The following is an 18,750-nucleotide window of genomic DNA, read 5'->3' as shown; positions in this document are numbered from 1 at the left end:
ACCATCTAGTTCTAACCTCTTGCCATGAGCAGATGATGTTTGGCTCAGCAGACCTTTTGGTCTGACACAATACAATTATCTTGTTGACCCTGATGAGATTTTACCATGTACTGAAGACCATCACCCACAGAGGCTCAGTGGGCCTGCAGAGTTCGGTAGGTGTAAACAATCCTTTACCTTTAAACATTCACTATAGTCCTCCAGTGGAGCAGTGCAAACTCTGCCAGCTTACAGACAGTATCCATATGGTAATCCTGGAACAGCCTTACAGCATGTTCCCCTCTAGTTCTAGGTCCTTAATATGTGCTGCTGCTCCTCTCTCCTCTTCCCTCATCTGACCTTTCCCTCCAGTAAGTTGTTAGAGGAAAGCTCAAAAAAGGCAGAACTCAAGCAAGAAATTAAACTCAACCCCCAAACTTCCTGCTTTTGTTCAGTGCCAAAAGCACAGCAGGAATCTCTTCCTGCAAGAGCCCAGGCCTGCTATTTTCCTTACTTTGCTCTATGCTGCTCTCTTCCTGTATGATGGATTGGGAAACCATTGGTTTCCTCACACTGCAAAACGAAAGCTAATCCTTCAGCAATAGGAGAGCAGTGACCTGTGTATTGTGCCCCAAGGAAGTTAAATTATGGCAGGCTTTGGAGGCTGCATTTAGGATAATCACTTTCACATAAATAATTTTACGTTATTTAATGCATTTCTGTCCTTGTCACACAGCCTTAGCAGCACTTCACGAAACTATAGGCAGGGGCTGTAGGTGAGATGGCTCCAAAAAATCACTGAAGATGTTGTCATAATCACAGGGTCTCCTCTAAGCTCTTTCTGCAGCTCTTCACTGACAGCTGAGGGTCCCTGAATAATTTCATAGGGTCAGCAAAATGTATCACCTCACTGACGAACATACCAAAATGATGCCACATATCAAAAGAGCTTTCTTACCATGGATAAATACTGCCAACCTGCAAAAGTGGGAATTCCTCATTGTCCATCACAAGGTCAGAAAGACACGGGATCTCCTCATGGCTTCAGTGTAAAAAACAGGTTCTAAAGCTCAAGGGGCATCAGGCCTCACAACTCCTTCAAGGATTTTCAGAAAGCCAGGAATCAACTGGTAGTTAAGTTTGACACTAATTTCCTGAACACTTTTTAAAAAACTAAATTAAACCAATATTCTATTGCCATCAGGGGTGCTTTGTCTAATATTGCTTCAGGGGCTGCCTCACTCACATCTCATCCTCAAAATGGGCGTTTTCAGATCACTGAAATACACAAAGTGTTCTGAGAAGAACCAGCTGGACTTTACCCATAGGAGTACTGATGTCAAAGCCTTCACCAGCTGGGTTCCTAGAAAGCAGTGTGTCAGAAGTTGCAGCAGCAGAACAAAACTTACGTACTCAACAGTCGTTTAATTAAGAAATCAATCACCCGAGGAAGCAGAGAACACAGGTTGTGGCAAAGGCTGTGTTACAGTGCTTTTCTGTACTTTTCAGCATCAGGTGGGGTGTGTTTATCTGCTCCAGGCTGGGGCTGGCAAAGCCACGTTGCCAAGTTCTGCCTCTTGACAGGCCACACCATCGTACACCAGATCTGGCATGTTTGCCACCACGGAATCACAATTCAGTCACAAATGCCAGTGGTGCATTCAGAGTTCACTTGGATCACATGTTTATATATAAATTCCAGGCTCTAAATTCCCCTGTTGTAGAAGAACTCTGTTTCTTCTGTAGATGACAAAATTTCCGGTTCAAGATCTGCTCGCTTTATCTGCAACGTAGGAAAAAAGGGAATCAGCACCACCACAGCCTGGTAAGTGAATGTTAAGTCCTTGTTACTGCACTGCACTTTGCACAAATTCAAGTACTGCATTCAGTATTTGGGACTTAGAGCTCTTTGTTTATTTGGGGATTTGAGGGATTTTTTGTTGTTTTGGGGCTTTGTTTTTTTGCTCCTCCAACATTTTCTACATGTGCACACATATGGGAAGCAATATTTATTATTTAAGAATAGTGACATTATCTCCATTCACTATAGAATGACAGAATCATTTAAGTGTGAAAAGACCTTTAAGATCACCAAATCCAGCTGTAAATATATTTGGGTGACACCCAGGAGAACTTCTGCTGTGGGCTGAGTGAGCCATTGAGAAGGAAAGGGAACAAACCAGCCCTACTCTCAGTACATAATTCCTCAAAAGTCCCCTCATTTATGTTCAGTTTGATTTGTTGTCGTAAGAGATCAAGAAATCAAAAAAAACCCCAAAATTAAAATGTCAGAAAGTTTAGGCAAATAAAAGAAACCACTGAAAATTGCAAGAGCCCAGTCTGTGATTTGCTAAGAATATTCACAGAGTGCTGATAAGGGAGAGGAAACAAATGCAGAAAGGCTCCTCTCATCTGGCCTTCTCCAAAGCCCAAGGTTCAGGGGCTACATCCTCCATTTAAAACCTGCCAGGAAAGCCTTCTTTCCCAGGAAACAGATGACACTTCCCAGTTCAGCAAGGCACAGTGAAGAGATGTCCCATGTGAGCAGGTTTATCTCTCCAGTGAGCCCATGCTGACTTTGTGTGAAAGAAAAAATTCTCATCTACATCTTGCCTTTCTCCTGCAGGACTGACCACAGTGCTGAAAGAGCACTTAAAGATTAGTTCTGACCTTGCTTGCTTCTGTTGTGAATGTCTGATAAATCTACATTGAAAAGTGTAAATATAAATAACACACAATGCAACTCAGTCCTGTGAGCCTCTGCCTGGTACATGGGCCTTCACAAGCAGCCTCTCTGCTGCTGCCCCATTTTAGATGCACCACGTTAATCCTGTTGATTTTTTTATACATGGCCTTCAGACTGCTGGCCATAGTTCTGAAAGGCTGATTTAATGTCACAATAATCCTAAATCAATTCCTGTGAAAGGACTTACCTCCCCACACTGCGGGAACATACTAAATGAGACTGGCAGCATCCCTGCTAGGACTGACGTAACCACAAACATTCTCACTGGACCCAAAGCACGAGGATTTTTAACAAATCTTGCTCTGTCCAAGACATTGAAAAAAGTGTGTCAGTATATTGAAAAATAACCTGACAGTGACACAAAGAGCATTAGCTATTATTTTACTGGTTGAAATTACACTGAAATTAGTCATAATCTAGGTTTATGGTTCCTAAAGATGTTTCCTTACTCCATTTCTTATGTTCTTACTCTTAACTCCCCGTGCTTTCCCTTTATTTTGTGCTTGCCTGCAGCATTTTCCAAGCCCAGACAGCCAAGATTAAGAAAACAACCAGCAAGATCCAAGTGACAAAAGGAGAGAAAGTACATTAGTGCTTTAAAGTGTCTCAGTTCTTTGATGAAGATTTTTCTTGCATTACCCTCTTTCCTTACACATTTAGTTCCTGTGGACAGTCCTGCTTTGCCTTGTGCAAAAATTTATTACTTGACATATATATTTAAAATTTTATTTTACATCTGCATTTGTCTTCTGGTAACAGGAGTCCATTAAGCTGATAGGGAATCAATTTAGGCAATACCAAATTAACTGACAGAGATGATCCCTACCTGTACTATTTACATGACAAAGATCATGATCAAAAGCTCAGGGCGGGCTAAGAATCCTCTCATAAAGCATACAATGTATTCTTCCTATGATACAGGGGTTTAAAATGTTGCAAAAGCAAGAACATGGTTTACAATACATGGAAAATTTGGAAGTTGAGATCTAGCTTCAGTTGCAAATTCAAGTGCCACATTACCTCTTTTAAAAATACAAACCTAAGCTAAGTGCTGTGAACAACCTTGATACAGACATTGGAACTCAAGGTTAGGGAACCAGAGGTAGGTAGGTGCTGGAAAACAGCTTGTCAGGAGAGAACAAACATGGTTCCTGCATGGGAGCAGAGAGGAAAACCTCACTCCTGCAGACCCTCGAAGCATGGGTTCAGACATAACCAGATCCACTTAATGATCTAAAAGAATCACAGCAGCAGAACAGCAACTTCCCACATCATCCCTGCTACCAAGGCAAGCAATACTGCAAACCAACAAATGGCAAATGGTAACAGCCAGACTGAAAACCAGAGCACCACTGACCAGGCAGCCCCAGCCCTTTGCAGTGCCTCTCACCTCTGCACACAGTACATGAGCACTTCTGGCAGGAGGAACGTTGTCCCAAACAAGACTGCTCTGGACAATGCCGTTTCCATAACAGCCTTCAGGGAGAGAGCAAACAAGTGGTGTCAAAGCAGTGCTCTGGGCAGCTTCAAACACTGCCTGCTTCCCTGAGTGCTTTTCTGTCGAGCACTCTGGAGTTTAAAGCAACAGGTTAATGAGGGATAAAAACATCTATTAGAGAAATTCTTTCTTAAATGGAAACTAAGAGACAAATACTCTGTTTATTAGTGAGAAATTCCTTAAAAGGGAGGTGAAACCACTGATGGGTTTTCCTGCCATGATAATAATGCTGAGACTTGCTTTTTTGAAGTTGTGCTGAACTTCATACAATTGGTTATACCTTCTGGGCATCCTAACTAGCCTGTGTTAAATCAGAAGTTCTCTCTCCAGCTGTCCCCAAATCCTTATGCTCATCCACTTGTTTCCACAATACAGGGCTTTTCTCTGAGGTGTCTCATCAGAAGACCCAAGAGTCTTACCTCCTTCTGGAGGTGACATGGGAAAGCAGAAATGCCTGTGCAAGTGTCTCTGGTACTCACTACATTGGTCTGGGGAGGCAGCCACCCCTTGAAGACACAAGGGTTGTGGAACTTGGTTCCAGAAACCTAATCCAAGCCTGCCCAAAGATTCAGCACCTGATGTGGGATTCCTTATTCCATGTATCTAACCCTATCTACCCTCAGCATCACATTCTGCTCTTAGCAGGGAATGAAAGTCACATCAAAGAGTTCTCCACCCCCTCACCTACCTTCTCACCAGCCTTCTTAGACACTCCTACAACCTTGCCATTCCTGTCCATCACTTCTATCCCATTATCAAATTCTGGGCTTCTCACCATTGCCACAGTAAATGCACTCGTCAAACCTGCAGGGTTAAAGGGGATTTTGCTTATTAAATCCAAAAAGACTGTCTCAATAGTAACATTCATCATGATGTGCATTTTACATTTCCAGTTCAACAGTTCACAACTGAATAACGTGACAGCTTCAAAAGAGACTGCCCCATAAAAATCTGCTTGGGATGTGAATCTTTATTTCAGAAGCTGGATTGAGACTGTAAGGCTTCAGTCCTAAAAGGTGCTTTGTCATTACAGTTTCAGAGCTATAAAATCATTTCCATCCAGCTCAAACCATGAGAACTTTGTTCTTAAGAGAAAGTAGAGGGATTTTTGTTGTGGTTAGGTTTTGCCCTGCTCAGCACAGAAGACAAGACCCTGAAGGGAATAGGGTTTCAGTAAAGACTGCATCCCTGCATTGAAAGGAAGGGCATAGACTGGCAAACTGACCTTGCCTGAAAAAATAGATTTCTCTTTTTATTAGTTTTTGGTAGGGCTGTTCAATAAAGACATCCGTGTACCAAAGGACACTTTGCAAATGCTGGACTAGCATTAGTCAATTATCCTCAGGCTTCTCTCTACACTTAAGAAAATGGAAGCACATTTAACACCTGCTTCAAAGGAAACAAGTCAGAAACCTCTAATGTACGTCCTCAGAAAGATCTGAGTAGGCATCTCACATAACTTGAAACAAAGGAGATGACGTGTTTTAATTTTATCAATTTTCCCTTAAGAAAGGCCTAAATTTCTATAATGGCAACAGAAACACAATTAATGACATTAAATACTTAAACATGTCCTGGTGCAACTTCACCACGGCAGTAGAGCTGTTGTGGTAATGAACTGAGTCCCACTTTCCTTGCAAGATTAATAATATCCTGCTGGAACACGGCTCACTTCCTGCACTCCCAGAGCGATGTCGCACTCTGGTGTCACGGATGTGCCACACCAGGTCATGTCAGTGCCACTGCTACTGCCCTCCTCATGTGTCCTGGTGCTTTCAGGTATGTGTACAAAGGTCACAAGAGTGCTCTGCAGCTCTGAGACTAAAACCAGCAAGAATCCAATGAGGTTGCGGTCACTGCACAGTGAGAGATGTCTCCCACAGAAAGGAGAGGGCCAGCAAAGGCAGCCAGAGAAGAAACAGTGAGACCACACCTGTGCAAGAGCAAGAAAACTCTACAGTCAGGCAGGCAAATGGCCCTCAGACCAGCTGCATGATGCACAGTTTGTTTCTACTCACCAAACAGAGGAGCAGGTAGCAGTTTTCTGACAACAAATTGCATTAATGGGCTCTTCAACATGTAACGATTCACGGAGATAAGAGGGAAAGCCTAAGGCATGGAGAGGAAACAGGCACCTTTCATTGAAAAAATGTGCAGCATTTCAGTGTAACAGGTTAGGAAAATAAATCTGTGACTTAGTACATGGTTACCATCTATGAAAACAAACAAATGCCTTGGTTTAACATTCCAACAAAATATACACCTTGTCTAGTTAATGAAGGTGCTGTAATCATTCTTTTAGATAAGAAGAGAAAACATTATGATAAAAAAAGCATTCAACATTATTACGTAGAGGACAGCAGCAGTGTGAATACAAAGACAGAAAAAAGAAAAGAATTACCTCTAATAGTCCTTGGACATTCATCCAACTGCACTGTGTCACACACTACTCTCTCCCCCAAACAGGATGTCTGGTTTACTTCTGTATTTTTCCTGATTCCTTGCAGTTTTAGCCCAATTCTACATTCCCATAATAACACTTGCAGGATGTTTCATTTAGGAATAAATGGCCAGGACACCACCTGGCCCTTAGAGTCTCCCTTGGAGGGCAAAGGGAAGCACTCCCACAGTGACCCATGGGCATGGCTGCCTCCCCAGACCTCTGTAAGCCCTGAGCAATCCTGGCCAGCTGTTTTGCTCAATGGGTAGAGGTGAAAGTCCCTCTAACAGAAGCAGGGACAATCACATTTTTCTGCCAGCAGCTTATGAAAATCACTGCTTCATGTGGAGAGTGAGGAGAGGCATTACAGAGCCATTTACACTTGTGATGAGTGTCATGAGGATACCTGAGCTCATCCTGATGTAGCAAACTCCAGAAATCACAAATTCCTATTCCAGCAGAGGACACAGTGTCAGCTCCCTCCTGGAAGGCTAATTTCCCTGCATCCAGTGCAGTATTTTCATGGCTATGCTGTTCCTGGGATTTGGGCAAACACTGTCCAGCACTGATGCCTGCAGATTTCACCACTTGTTTGGAGTTAGATCTCCTCCACGGCACCACATCAAAAATCAACTACAACACCCCAGTGGCTCACTCTGTGTTTGTAAACACTGGCCAGTTCCTCTCACTACCTGTTTTCTAAGCTTGCAAAATAATAAAGAAAATGACACAAAAGGCAGCATCAGAGGAAGCCAAGCAAGATAATGGCTGACAAAGGATCAGAAAGAATTCTTATTCTGAACAGTTCTGTGGCAAGACATCAGAGTGGAGCACCAGAGCAGAGTCCTGAAGGGTATCTGGCACTGTGGTTACCTCAGTTCCTACTCCTTCTCAGGAGAGCTTGTCAGGAAGGCAATCATTGAGCAAATACTTACACCAACACAGGCTGAATAGGAAACAGCTCCCAAGCCAAGAAAGAGCTGCTTTCGTTGAAGTGAGTATTCCTAAGGAGGACAGAAAAACCACACTGCATAAGTACATCATAAAACACCTGTAAATGAAGTTCAAAATGGTATTGTACAATTCAGATGATTACAGAAATAAAAATCAACACATACTTCAGCCTTTGGGGTGCCATTTCCATTTATCAGGGTGAATGCTGTGGTGTATGTGTGAAACACGAACTGCAGAAACAAGAGATTGTAAGAAAACATGAATTCAGGATGGAGACTAGAAGACCTGTGAAAGCAGAAAGAAAGAAGCAATTACCTGCCAAAAAAACGAAGGCTTTGCCTCACGCTGAACAGATGAAATGATGACCTAAGAGGAAAAATGCACAAGGAAATGAGGTTTGAAGAGTGTAGAAGTTTTTGGTGCAGGAGCACCAGGAGAACTGCTGAGGTTCCACTGGCAGCAGTGTCAAAGGCTCCAGTCAGTGCCCAAAGCCACCAGCCTTGGTTCTAGGCTAGCACATTCTCTTGTTACAGAGCTGACATGCTCATTTTTCTATTCAATAGAAAGCACACAGACACATGGTGGCAAAACCTGTGCAAGAATATTGCAGCAAGATGCTTTCTTACCCAAAAGAAAAATGCATTTGTGCCATGAAGCTTAAATAGATGCAAATAAAATAACTAAGGTAGCAAAAGGCTAATTAAAGAAATGATTGAGAAAGGGTGAGATTGGTTTTGCTGGGGATAGGAAAACTAGATCTAACTGATCTAAGATCGAGGATTTTAGGAGTTAATTCCCAGCTCCTTCTCAAATTCAGACAGTGAATAAGAACTTCAGCTTTAATAAACCACAGCTTTTCTTGAGGCCTGACCTCCCAAGCTCAAGGTGTGTAACACTTTCAAAAAACGGAGTCAATCAAGATAAGAATACAAAATATCAAATAAGACGAAGGCTAAGAATCTCCAAAGCTTCACAGAAGGATCAGTAATTGATTTAATTTTCATTGATCAACCATCTTTATTATTAATGCCAGCACTGACTCTAACCACATCTATGAGAGCACATTAAAGTGTAAATATAAAGAAGAAGTATTTCTATTAATTCTATTAGTGCTCTTAATGAATTTAACAGCCATCAAGGCTTTCATTATAGTTTCTAGCAGTGCCATGTAAGTTCATTCTGTAATGTCTGTATGGAATGACATATCTCAGGATGTACACTCATAGGCCAAACCCAAAGAATCTAAATGAATAAACGTGCACATAATTAGTTACAAATTTCATGAAATGAAATGGTGCAATTTTTGAGCACAGTAACGAGAGTTTATTTTTATATCTTTGGTAATTTATTGACAACACCATTTCCTACTTGCCAATGCACCAATTATCTACATAAGAAAAAACTGATATTCTGGGTCTGAAACAGAACACAAGGCTCCAACTCCTTCCCACTGCAGTTCCAGATTTTTGAGGTTGATTTTTGAGGCCTTGCTCTCAGAACTGCTGAGCAAGTTCACCTTGCATCAGAAAGCTGTCCTTCACACATGAACAATCTCTTGGAATGCTGCTGGAGAAGGGTAGCTAACAGCTTTGGACTTCCAGGGAGGTTCTTTAAGGGCTCAATTTCCAGGTTACTCAGCACTTCCCATGAAACAGATATCTTTCAAACAGCTTGTACTGAAGCTACAATAAAGCCCCAAAACTTCTATTCCCTCCCTCCATCCCCTGGCCATGGAAAATGTAAGCCTTGCTGGCTGCACACTGGCATCTGTTATGATTACTCACCAAGGGAAGAGTTATGGGCATGAAAGCTATAAAGAAAGAAAACTTTATTTCAGTAAAAATAACGTCTGTGAGTGTAGATGGATGAATTAGAAAATTCCCCTAACTTCCCCCTCTGGTTCCATCTCCAAGTAAAAAACACTGCCCACAAACCCCAGCATCACCATTAACTTCAACCCTAAGCTTTGTCTCTCACTCCTCACTCAAGAAGCCACAATCCCTGCTCACAGTTCACAGCCAAAAAGAGCCCTCCTGAACTCCACTCACCAGGGCTGCTTGGAAACCAAATAACTGAACACAAGTCCAGCTCTCTATTCGAAAAGTGAGGCAGTAACAGAAGCTGCCACAGTTGTGAGTGGTCACAGGAGATAATCAGTAAATAGGCTCAGTATGGTTATGTCTGATGAACAACCTGTGCTGCCTTGGCTCCCTAAACAACACCCCATGCATGCTCTGTCTGTCACCAGAAAGTAAATTCATCCAGCAGCCACAGCCATCAAGGGAAAAACTTAAATTATAGTAGACAATTAAATGTGGAGGAATTTGGGAACTTATTCTGCAGTGACAAGAAACAGAAACTGATCAGTGTTTCCATCTAGATGAGCAGATTATCCTTAGGAAAAATCCCTCAACAGGACCATAGGAATAAATAAATAAATCTTCAACACATATAACAATGCAACTAACAGAACAGTCTACCTGCTTTTCTACATGGAGAAGAGTGTCACTGTGCTATCACAGCAGCTATTTCCCATGAGCTATTCCCCCTTGATGCTTCAGTCACACACACAGAATTTCATTTACAGGAACCTACCTGGAGGTCTGAACAAAACAGGAATTATCTTGTCTGTATCAGGATGTACACTGGACTTAAATAAAAAGAAGAAAAAAAAAAGCAAATTAGAACATCTTTGCCATACTTGAATAAGGAAAAAAAATTCTAAATATTTTGTAAACTTACCAGACTTAGCACGAAGGCTTGTTTGGTCTACAACAGTTGGAAAATTAGGTCAGTAATTAAATTTCAGAAGAGACTGGGAAAAATACTCCTTTTAAATTTATTTTATGTCTTTTTCTAATAACTTCCCTTTATACAAAGTATATATATTTATATATCCCTTAAATTATATTTTCCCATAAAATTTCTCTCCATATACTCCCTGTTGAATATAAAGCACTCACATCCCATGGGCTGTGTAACAGCACCAAAGCACACACTAGGGCAGAACAGAAGGTTAATCTAAAAAAGTTAAAACTAGTAGGTATTTTAAAACATAAAACAACAATTAAGTATGGCTAAACACTTATGTTAAGATTTTAACTGCAGTCAAAAATACCTGATTATTCTGTATGGGCTCACTTAGGGTCTTCTCATTGGTTTGTATTAATAACCTGGTGCTTTTTATTTCATTCTGCATTTGAGAAAAAAAAACAAACAAAAAACCCTCAGATTTCAATATTCTGAGTGCAATATGTAAGTTATAAAACACTCTAAATACAAACCTAGAAACTAGTGATGCACCTGTTCCTCACCTGACCAGTGAAAGCAAGAACACACCTAGACACAACTGACAATCATAGAAACTTTTAAATTATTGGGATAATTCAACTGCTGGCACAGCAGCCATGGGCTGAGCAGGACTCCTGAGATGGTTGTGCCTAGAAATGTCCCTTGGTTGATGTGATCCCATACAGAAGTGCATACACGTGTATTTCTGTTTATCGTAGAACTGTGGAATGCTAAGCTCGGGTTGGAAGGGACCTTAAAGCTCATCCAGTGCCATCCCCTGCCATGGGCAGGGACACCTTCCACTGTCCCAGGCTGCTCCAAGCCCCAGTGTCCAGCCTGGCCTTGGGCACTGCCAGGGATCCAGGGGCAGCCCCAGCTGCTCTGGGCACCCTGTGCCAGGGCCTGCCCACCCTCCCAGGGAAGAATTTCATCCTAATATCCAATCTAATACTGTCCTCCGTCAGTTTAAAGCCGTTCCCCCTTGTCCTATCACTCCGTGCCCTTGTCCAGCTCTCTTGCAGCCCCTTTAGGCACCAGAACATTACATTCACTGCTACATTTCTCATATATTTCATTTTCCCCATTTCACAGCCCGGCAAAGCCACAATCCCTGAGGTCTCTCGCTCATCTCGACCCTCCCTGCGCGCTACTCACGGAAGACTTCAGGAGCAGCAGCGGATCCAACGCGTCCGCCCAGAGGAGAAACCTCTGGAAGAAAGACTGAGGAAGACACATTTAATAGAGACGAGGCGTTATTGCGGACCTGCCCTAACCACGCTCCGTCCCCACATCCCCTCCCGTCCATCCCCACTCCCGACCTGCCCCTCCGCCCTCCAGAAGCGCAGGTTGGCGTCCATGGAGCCGCGGCACCGGAAGGCGCCGGCGGGCCCGGTCCGGCTGCCGCACGCTCCGCCCGGGCGCGGAGCCGCCGCGCCACGGCCCGCGCTGCCGGCAGCGCATCGCGGTGGGGAGAGGCCCCATGGCCTTTTCCCTTTCCAGCGGCTTCCCCCGGGAAGGCAGAGCGAGGAGGCTGCGGAGAAACCCCCGGGTCCTCCGCGGGATGGGGGAGGGAGGAGAAGACCAGGCCAGGTGAAGGTCAGGGGGTCGGGGCCCCGCAGGCACAAACCGGCCACCCGAGGTGTGGCAAAGTTCAGGTTTATTGGAAAAATTCTATGGTTACATTTCACAAAACAGCCAAACAGTGGGACTGAAAAGACTTGCAAGTACTGGAACCTGGAGCATCAGCAGGCACGGCGGCACATCAGTCTCATTTTTTTATCATTTGTTACCTGGGAGCATTGCTCCCCGTTCTAGAGCTAACCTAGGACACACCAACCACGTTGCCAAGGCGGTTCCCTTGTGCTTCTCTGCTCAAAGGGACAGAAGATGAAAAACAGAACCCCCGAGTGTTGTATTGATCTGTGCAGCCCTCCAGTATGGGTTGGTGTCCATGGGCTGCTCACCACGGGCCGTGGCAGCTGTGAACTGCTGTGAACAAAGGCGCAGGACGGAGCTCCCGAGGCAACGCAACACATCCAACTTCCTCAAAACGGAGAAACAGGACTCGGGGGAAAGTGAAACAAAAGCAAAGCACCACACCAGCTGCTAGTCCATGTTAAGATTATTTTATTATAGCTATCGAGATGCTACATCAGTTTCAAGCAGCACAAGAATCAAGCAAATTCAAGTGACAGTAAACTCGCCCTAAAGCTCCAGTAAGTGCACTACAGGGGTTCACGTTTTACCATCTCCCAGACAGAATTAAAGTTCATGCTTGTCAGTGCTCCTGAGTAGCTGCACCTGTTTTTTTTTAATGGCACATATTTACATTCATTTCATGTTTTAGTGCATTTACACACAAAACCAATGATTTTTAAATTATTTTTACTTGTTACATTCATCTCTTCTTCTGCAAAGTTCATTAAAAACAAACCATGTATCAAAATTCTATCCTTGTATTGTTTCAAACTTTTAACAGATTTTAATGTTGTGTGAGAAAAGGAAACGCAGGACATTTTCTGGTCCTAAACTAGTTAAGGAAAGAGGGAAAAGCCAGTGGAAGGCAACTGTAACTTGTGTACTCATCACATTCAGGAAGATGATTAATGGTCACAGAAATCCATGAAACTGAAGCTGCAGAAGATAGGGGGAAAGCCTTAGTTTTACCCTTTTTAAAGCAAGACAAGGGAGTCAGTAAATATTTTAGCATTTAATTTCTCCTCAAACATGAGAAGACGAGAGCTTTTATTTTTATTATAAATTTTTACAATCACAGCTGTTTTCCTAATGTCTTCAGTGTATGGTAACTAAGGGTTCTGTCCACATATCTGAGTGTTTATTTATGCACTTTTTCAAAATATTCTTTGGAACCTTCTGGGCTTGGTTTGATCTGTCAAGAAAAGAAAGTTTAGTTATTACTTGGTACAGGTAAGATAAAAAAATGACAGATTTGACACTTTATCCAAGAAAATCCATGCATACTTTATGAAAACAGTAATCTATTTCTGTTTCTGCACTTGGTTGAAAGACAAAAGTCTAGATCATGTACAACTCCTACTTGAAAATTTCAAGTATATAACACATTTTTCCTGTTAAATTACAATGTATTAAATAAGTAAAAAAACCTGAAATCAGATAATGGAGACTACATGTCAAATTTGGAGTTCTAAACACAATTTGCATATCCTAACAGGAAACCAGTGAACTTTCTTCACAGAAATCCAACATTAAGTATCAGACAGACCAAATTGGTCCAGCCAATAAAAGCTTCGTGTTTAGACAACCGGCAGGGATTCAGTCAAGCCGCTCACATTCGAGTGGATCCCAGCCCTTCAGACACGCACAAACAGGGTTAGGATTCTATTTCGGAGGATTCTATTTAGCATTCAGCAGGCACTCACCGTTGGGGAGTCTGGAGTCCAGTTAGCCGGGCACACCTCTCCGTGTGTCTCCACGAACTGGAAAGCCTTCACCAGGCGCAGCGTCTCCTCCACGCTGCGCCCCACGGGCAGGTCATTGACGCTCAGGTGCTTGATGATCCCGTTTGGATCAATGATGAACAGACCTCTGGAATGGAGCAGGAGTTTAGGGAAGGCAAATCACATTTCAAGGCCAAAGAAACTGGATGCACAATTTCAGCAAGGTAGTTAGTCCTAGGCATTTATCAGTTAGGAGCAGAACTACAGCATTTGGTATCTTGTTTGCTAGCAAAGTGATCAACTGCTATAGTACTGTGAAATTACGAAGTACACATGGAGACACTTCAATGGAGGCAGAGCAAAGGGAGAACTCAAAGGTCCACCTGTACTTCAAAATTGAAAGCTGGCATCCTGCCCATGTCTTTTTGATCAATCCTGTAGGTACTGAGTGAAGAGCTGCTCGTGCATTATGCTACTAAATTAAATCCTGTTGCCTACAAATATTTGTGAAAACCAAAGTCACAATCTTACCATACTAATTAACTTAATCTGTCAGTAAACAAGACAAAAGTTCCTGATGCAAAGAGATCAGGAACTGAAGGTCTCCAGGAGACTCCTCTCCAATCCACTGTTTCTCAGGGACTACTATGGAAAAAAATATCAGAAATTGCCCTTCTATGCTGCTCTTTTTCCTTAGTGACATGGAGCTCTCCCCCTCTCTCAGAGCAGAAGGGCTGGCTTTTCCCTGCACACTTTGTCAGAGAGGCCTGGAGCCATTCCCAGCCATAATGGCCAGGTGTCCTTTTCCTAGGGTGGGATCCAGCCATCCTGCAGCAGAAGTGACATCTCAGAGTCCTCACTCGATGCCAGTTCCCTGCAGGAGGGGACAGTGTGGCTTATGTTGGTTAGACTGGGTTGGGTCACATCACACCAGAGCTACCAGCAGCCGAGCCTTACCTCAGTGCTATGCCAGGTCCTTCCAGCAGCACCCCATAATCACGGGAGATCTGTTTTGTGAGGTCTGACAGAACTGGAATATTCATTTTGCCCAAACCGCCGCTCTAGAGAACAGAGTAAGGTTCCACTTGGTTACAAAATGCTTCATAGGATCCTCCTTCCTGGGCTGCTGGATTCCATGCTCTTGGGGGTACAGTAACAACAAAACACAACCATTCATGCCATTCTGCTCCATGAAAGGAACCAAGTGTGTGTGGTGTTGCTTGGGTTTGCTTTCTTTGTTTGTTTTAAAGTAGTCAGGGACATTTTGTTTCTTTGGAAAGTGAAAACTTCTTTTGCACTGAGCATTTTAAAATTGCTTATTTTGGTGGTAAAAGGCTACCAATGGCAACAGCCATAAATTTCCAGAAAAACTTCCTTTGTACCCTATTGAGGAGCTTTGAATAGAAAAATTTCTACTGCATATTTAAGTGATGAACATGATGCAGTACTGCATATTTTAGGATGAACATGAGGGGGAGGGAAGGGGGAGGGAAGGGAAACAAACCTGTGAACAAAGAAACTTTGGAGCACATGTCTAATGAGGAACAACTGAGGGAGCTGAGGGCATTAGGCCTGGAGAAAAGGAGGCTCAGGGGTGACCTTATCACTCTCTGTAACTGCCTAAAAGTGGGTGTATCCAGGTGGGGGTGAACCTTTTCTCCCAGGTAACAAGGGACACGACAAGAGGAAATGGCCTCAAATTGCACATGGGGAGGTTTACATCAGATGGCAGGAGAAAATCTTCACAGAAAGGATTGTCAGGCATTGGAACAGGCTTCCCAGGGCATGGGAAAAAACACGTGGATGTGGCACTTGAGGACACAGTGGTGAACATGGTGGTGGTGGTGAGTTGGACTTCATGGTCTTAGAGGTCTTTTCCAACCTTAAAAATTCTACAATCTCAAAAGCAATGCTCCTACCAGCACACTCACTATGTCAAAGTTCTGCTGCTCTATTCAGTGCACTTTTTTTGGTTTTGCCTCCCAGAAATCAATTTAAACATTATTTGAAGAGTCAAACAAGATTTTTTTCAGTTTTGCCACATACTGAGACTGCAAGAGAGATAAGCTCTCTAACCTTGAAACAAGGCTGGAGTTTGTTAGCTTTGCTATTCCTGGCATCATCAGTGAATTACTGTATAATCTCAGCCACTCAGACCCTGATCCTGCAAACACTTGTCTGCAACAGAGTTCCCTACAGAGCTTTGAGCACAGATGTCAGAGGAACCAAGGTTTCAGCTTCTCTGGGTGTCAGTTTCCTGCCTGTGCCACCATGGAATTCTTTGCACCCTTTGCAGGGTGTTTTGAGTTGGACTCGATGATCCTTGTGGGTCCCTTCCAACTCAGAATAGTCTGTGCATCTGTAAAATATTATGTGCATGACTGACATACCCTGAACACCTGTGAAGTCAGGCCACCGTCACGCTGCTGAGCTTTGAACAAAGCATGCAGAAAAGAAATACTCTTGACAGGCTCGGCCAAGGTGTATTAAATCCAGCAGACTCTCCTCCCTCTCCTGCATGTTCCAGTGGTGCCAGAAGGCATCCAGCCTGCAGGACTACTGCAAACTGCTGTCCACACAGGCCGGGACTGACGGCACAGGTGCTTCTGCCCCTTCCTGGGACACTTGTGGGTCTCTGAAACTACCTAAACTAGACAGATGTTTTATATCATCTAAAGCATGTATTTTTATACACATCTGAAAGAAGCTCCTCTCCAGTAAAAGGCTGTCTTTATCTCTTTCTTCCCCTAAAGAAAGCCAAAAACCTGCATTTGTACTGCAAGAGCGGAACCCCTTCAGCAAGTAAGAGTTAATGATACAAGTGCTCCAATAAACTGGTGGTTCTTTTGCTTCCATCCTGAAGCCACCACTGTTGGCTATTTGTTAACAGCAACGACCACACAGCTGCTGCTCCTTTTCTGTGATAGTTTTTGTTCATTATCAGCTGTCACAGGCACTTTGGGAGAGTGACATGTAAACTGAGCATTTGTCTTTTGAGATAAATGCTCAAGGATACAATGTAATCAACAAGACTATCATCACAGCAAAACAAGTTAAAAACCCAAACCAAATAATTAAGAAAAAGAGAAAGGAAACAAAAGACAGAGGTCAGAATTATGTCATCAAATGTAGAAGTTGATCACATACCACTTTAGGAAATCTTTTAAAAATCAGCATTGGCACAATTGTTTATTCAACTCCTCTTCTCTGGAGCTCTTGTGAAAAGAAACCAAACCAACAGAGAAAGCCCCCCAACAAATACTTGATTCATACCTTTCGTGGTGTATTTATCCAGGCCAGATGACTAAAATGAGAGTCCACTGAAACTGCCACCACCTCACAGTTCACGTCACGGAATTCATTTGCTTTGTTACTGAAAGCCACAATTTCCGTGGGGCAGACAAAGGTGCTGGTGGGAAGAGAGATCAGGCTGTAACAATTCTGCCATCTTCTCTTGAGAAGACTCTCATGTCTGTTTCTAGGCACTAATGCAGAAGAGCATTTTCTTTAGACTGATAATTTTAGCCATTTCCTGCTCATGATTAGTTTTAGTCTCAAACAAACAGTCATAGCCACTCAGATGGCACACCAGTTACCATCTGTCAGTTCTAGGCAGATTCTTTACAAGCATGGAGAAACTGTTCCTGCTAGGGACAGAGTTTTTGGAAACTATAGTAGAAAGGACTGCAGGTTAAGCCCGTCTCCATGTGCCCAAATGCACCAGGATGCTCTTGGCAATTCAAGTCTTCTGGACAGACTGACCCCCATCTTGTCATGTTTTTCCTTGAAGCTGTGTAGCTGCAGTTCTGCTGGCCCTGCTGCTTCAAGGACAGTCTCCAAGGCAGCCCCTAACTGCAAGGCAATGCCCTCACCCCTGGGATCTGACTGTAACAGGAACAACAGCCAGCTCCTGATGCAGCCCCTGCAGTTAGAAGATGCTCTCCAGACATCCACTGCTTTAACACACAATGGCCACGTGCCCCCAATCTTATCACTCACGCTCTAGAAACAGGCACATCTGCCTTGCAAGACCGGCCCAAATCGGGCAAAACCAGGAACGACCTGCAGCGCTTGTGATGACCTTCAGCAAGGCAGGAGGCCCGTCGGGAAGGGGAGAAACCCGCACTCACAAGTCCAGTGGGTAGAAGAAAAGAACCAGGTATTTCCCCTTGAAATCATCCAGGCTCAGCTCCTTGAACTCTCCGTTAACCACGGCCGTTCCCTTGAAGGACGGGGCGTGCTGGGTCACCGCCGCGGCGAACCGCGAGGCGCCTGCGGAGGGGAAAAAGCAGAGCTGCGGGCCGGGCCCGGGGACGCTCCCGGGGCGCGTCCCCCGCCCGCCCTCCCGCACTTACCGAGGCTGAAGGGACGGCGGGCGCAGAACGGGGGCCGTGCCGTCCCTCTCCTCCCGGCGGCGGCAGCCACGGGCACCTGCGGGGACAGGGAGGGTCAGGGCGGCGCGGGGCCGGGCCGGGCAGGGCCGCGGGCGGGCCCTCACTCACCGCGGCGCGCAGCAGCCTCCCCAGAGCGGCGGCCATGTCGAGCGGCGGGCGGAGCGGGCGGAGCGCCGGGGGCGGGAACCGGGGAGGGGCGGTGAGGGACGCACAGGCACGAAATCACGGAATCGATGGGGTTGGGAAAGGCTTCTGGGACCATCGACTCCAACCTGTGGCCGACCACCACCGGGTCAACCAGACCATGGGCATCGAGTCTTTCCTTGAGCACCTCCAGGGACGGTGACTCCAGCACCTCCCTGGCAGCCGTTTCCAATGTCTAATCACCTTTTCCCGTGAAGCAGTTCTTCCTAATGTCCAGCCTAAGCCTCCCCTGGCGCAGCTTGAGGCCATGTCCTTTTGTCTTGTCATTTCTTACCTGGGAGCAGAGCCCGATCCCACCCGTTCTGTCAGGGAGTTGTGGAGAGTGA

The 18,750-nt window shown here is 44.4% G+C and overlaps 2 protein-coding genes across 2 annotated transcripts; both read right to left on the bottom strand.

The window, feature by feature from the left end:
- Nucleotides 1–1,384: 1,384 nt before the first annotated feature.
- SFXN4 (sideroflexin 4) lies at nt 1,385–11,805 on the bottom strand. The gene is made up of 14 exons (XM_048310787.1): nt 11,727–11,805; nt 11,563–11,628; nt 10,736–10,810; nt 10,360–10,386; nt 10,213–10,267; nt 9,402–9,427; nt 7,933–7,983; nt 7,782–7,847; nt 7,599–7,667; nt 6,242–6,332; nt 4,912–5,027; nt 4,116–4,201; nt 2,913–3,027; nt 1,385–1,762 (listed from the first exon to the last, which is right to left on the bottom strand). Exons 1-14 carry the CDS (start codon nt 11,763–11,765, stop codon nt 1,685–1,687), a joined length of 960 nt encoding a protein of 319 aa, XP_048166744.1. The 5' UTR covers nt 11,766–11,805; the 3' UTR covers nt 1,385–1,684.
- Nucleotides 11,806–12,517: 712 nt separating this feature from the next.
- Nucleotides 12,518–18,423, bottom strand: PRDX3 (peroxiredoxin 3). Its single transcript, XM_048311719.1, has 7 exons — nt 18,329–18,423; nt 18,182–18,257; nt 17,957–18,098; nt 17,100–17,235; nt 14,784–14,887; nt 13,809–13,974; nt 12,518–13,297 (listed from the first exon to the last, which is right to left on the bottom strand). The coding sequence occupies exons 1-7, from the start codon at nt 18,362–18,364 to the stop codon at nt 13,244–13,246; spliced, it is 714 nt and encodes a 237-aa protein (XP_048167676.1). The 5' UTR covers nt 18,365–18,423; the 3' UTR covers nt 12,518–13,243.
- Between the last annotated feature and the right edge of the window lie 327 nt (nt 18,424–18,750).

This window comes from Corvus hawaiiensis, chromosome 8 (genome assembly GCF_020740725.1).
Source record: "Corvus hawaiiensis isolate bCorHaw1 chromosome 8, bCorHaw1.pri.cur, whole genome shotgun sequence".
Classification (NCBI taxonomy): domain Eukaryota; kingdom Metazoa; phylum Chordata; class Aves; order Passeriformes; family Corvidae; genus Corvus; species Corvus hawaiiensis.
The sequence above is the reverse complement of the archived record's forward strand: the minus strand, read 5'-3'. Positions and strand labels throughout refer to the sequence as shown.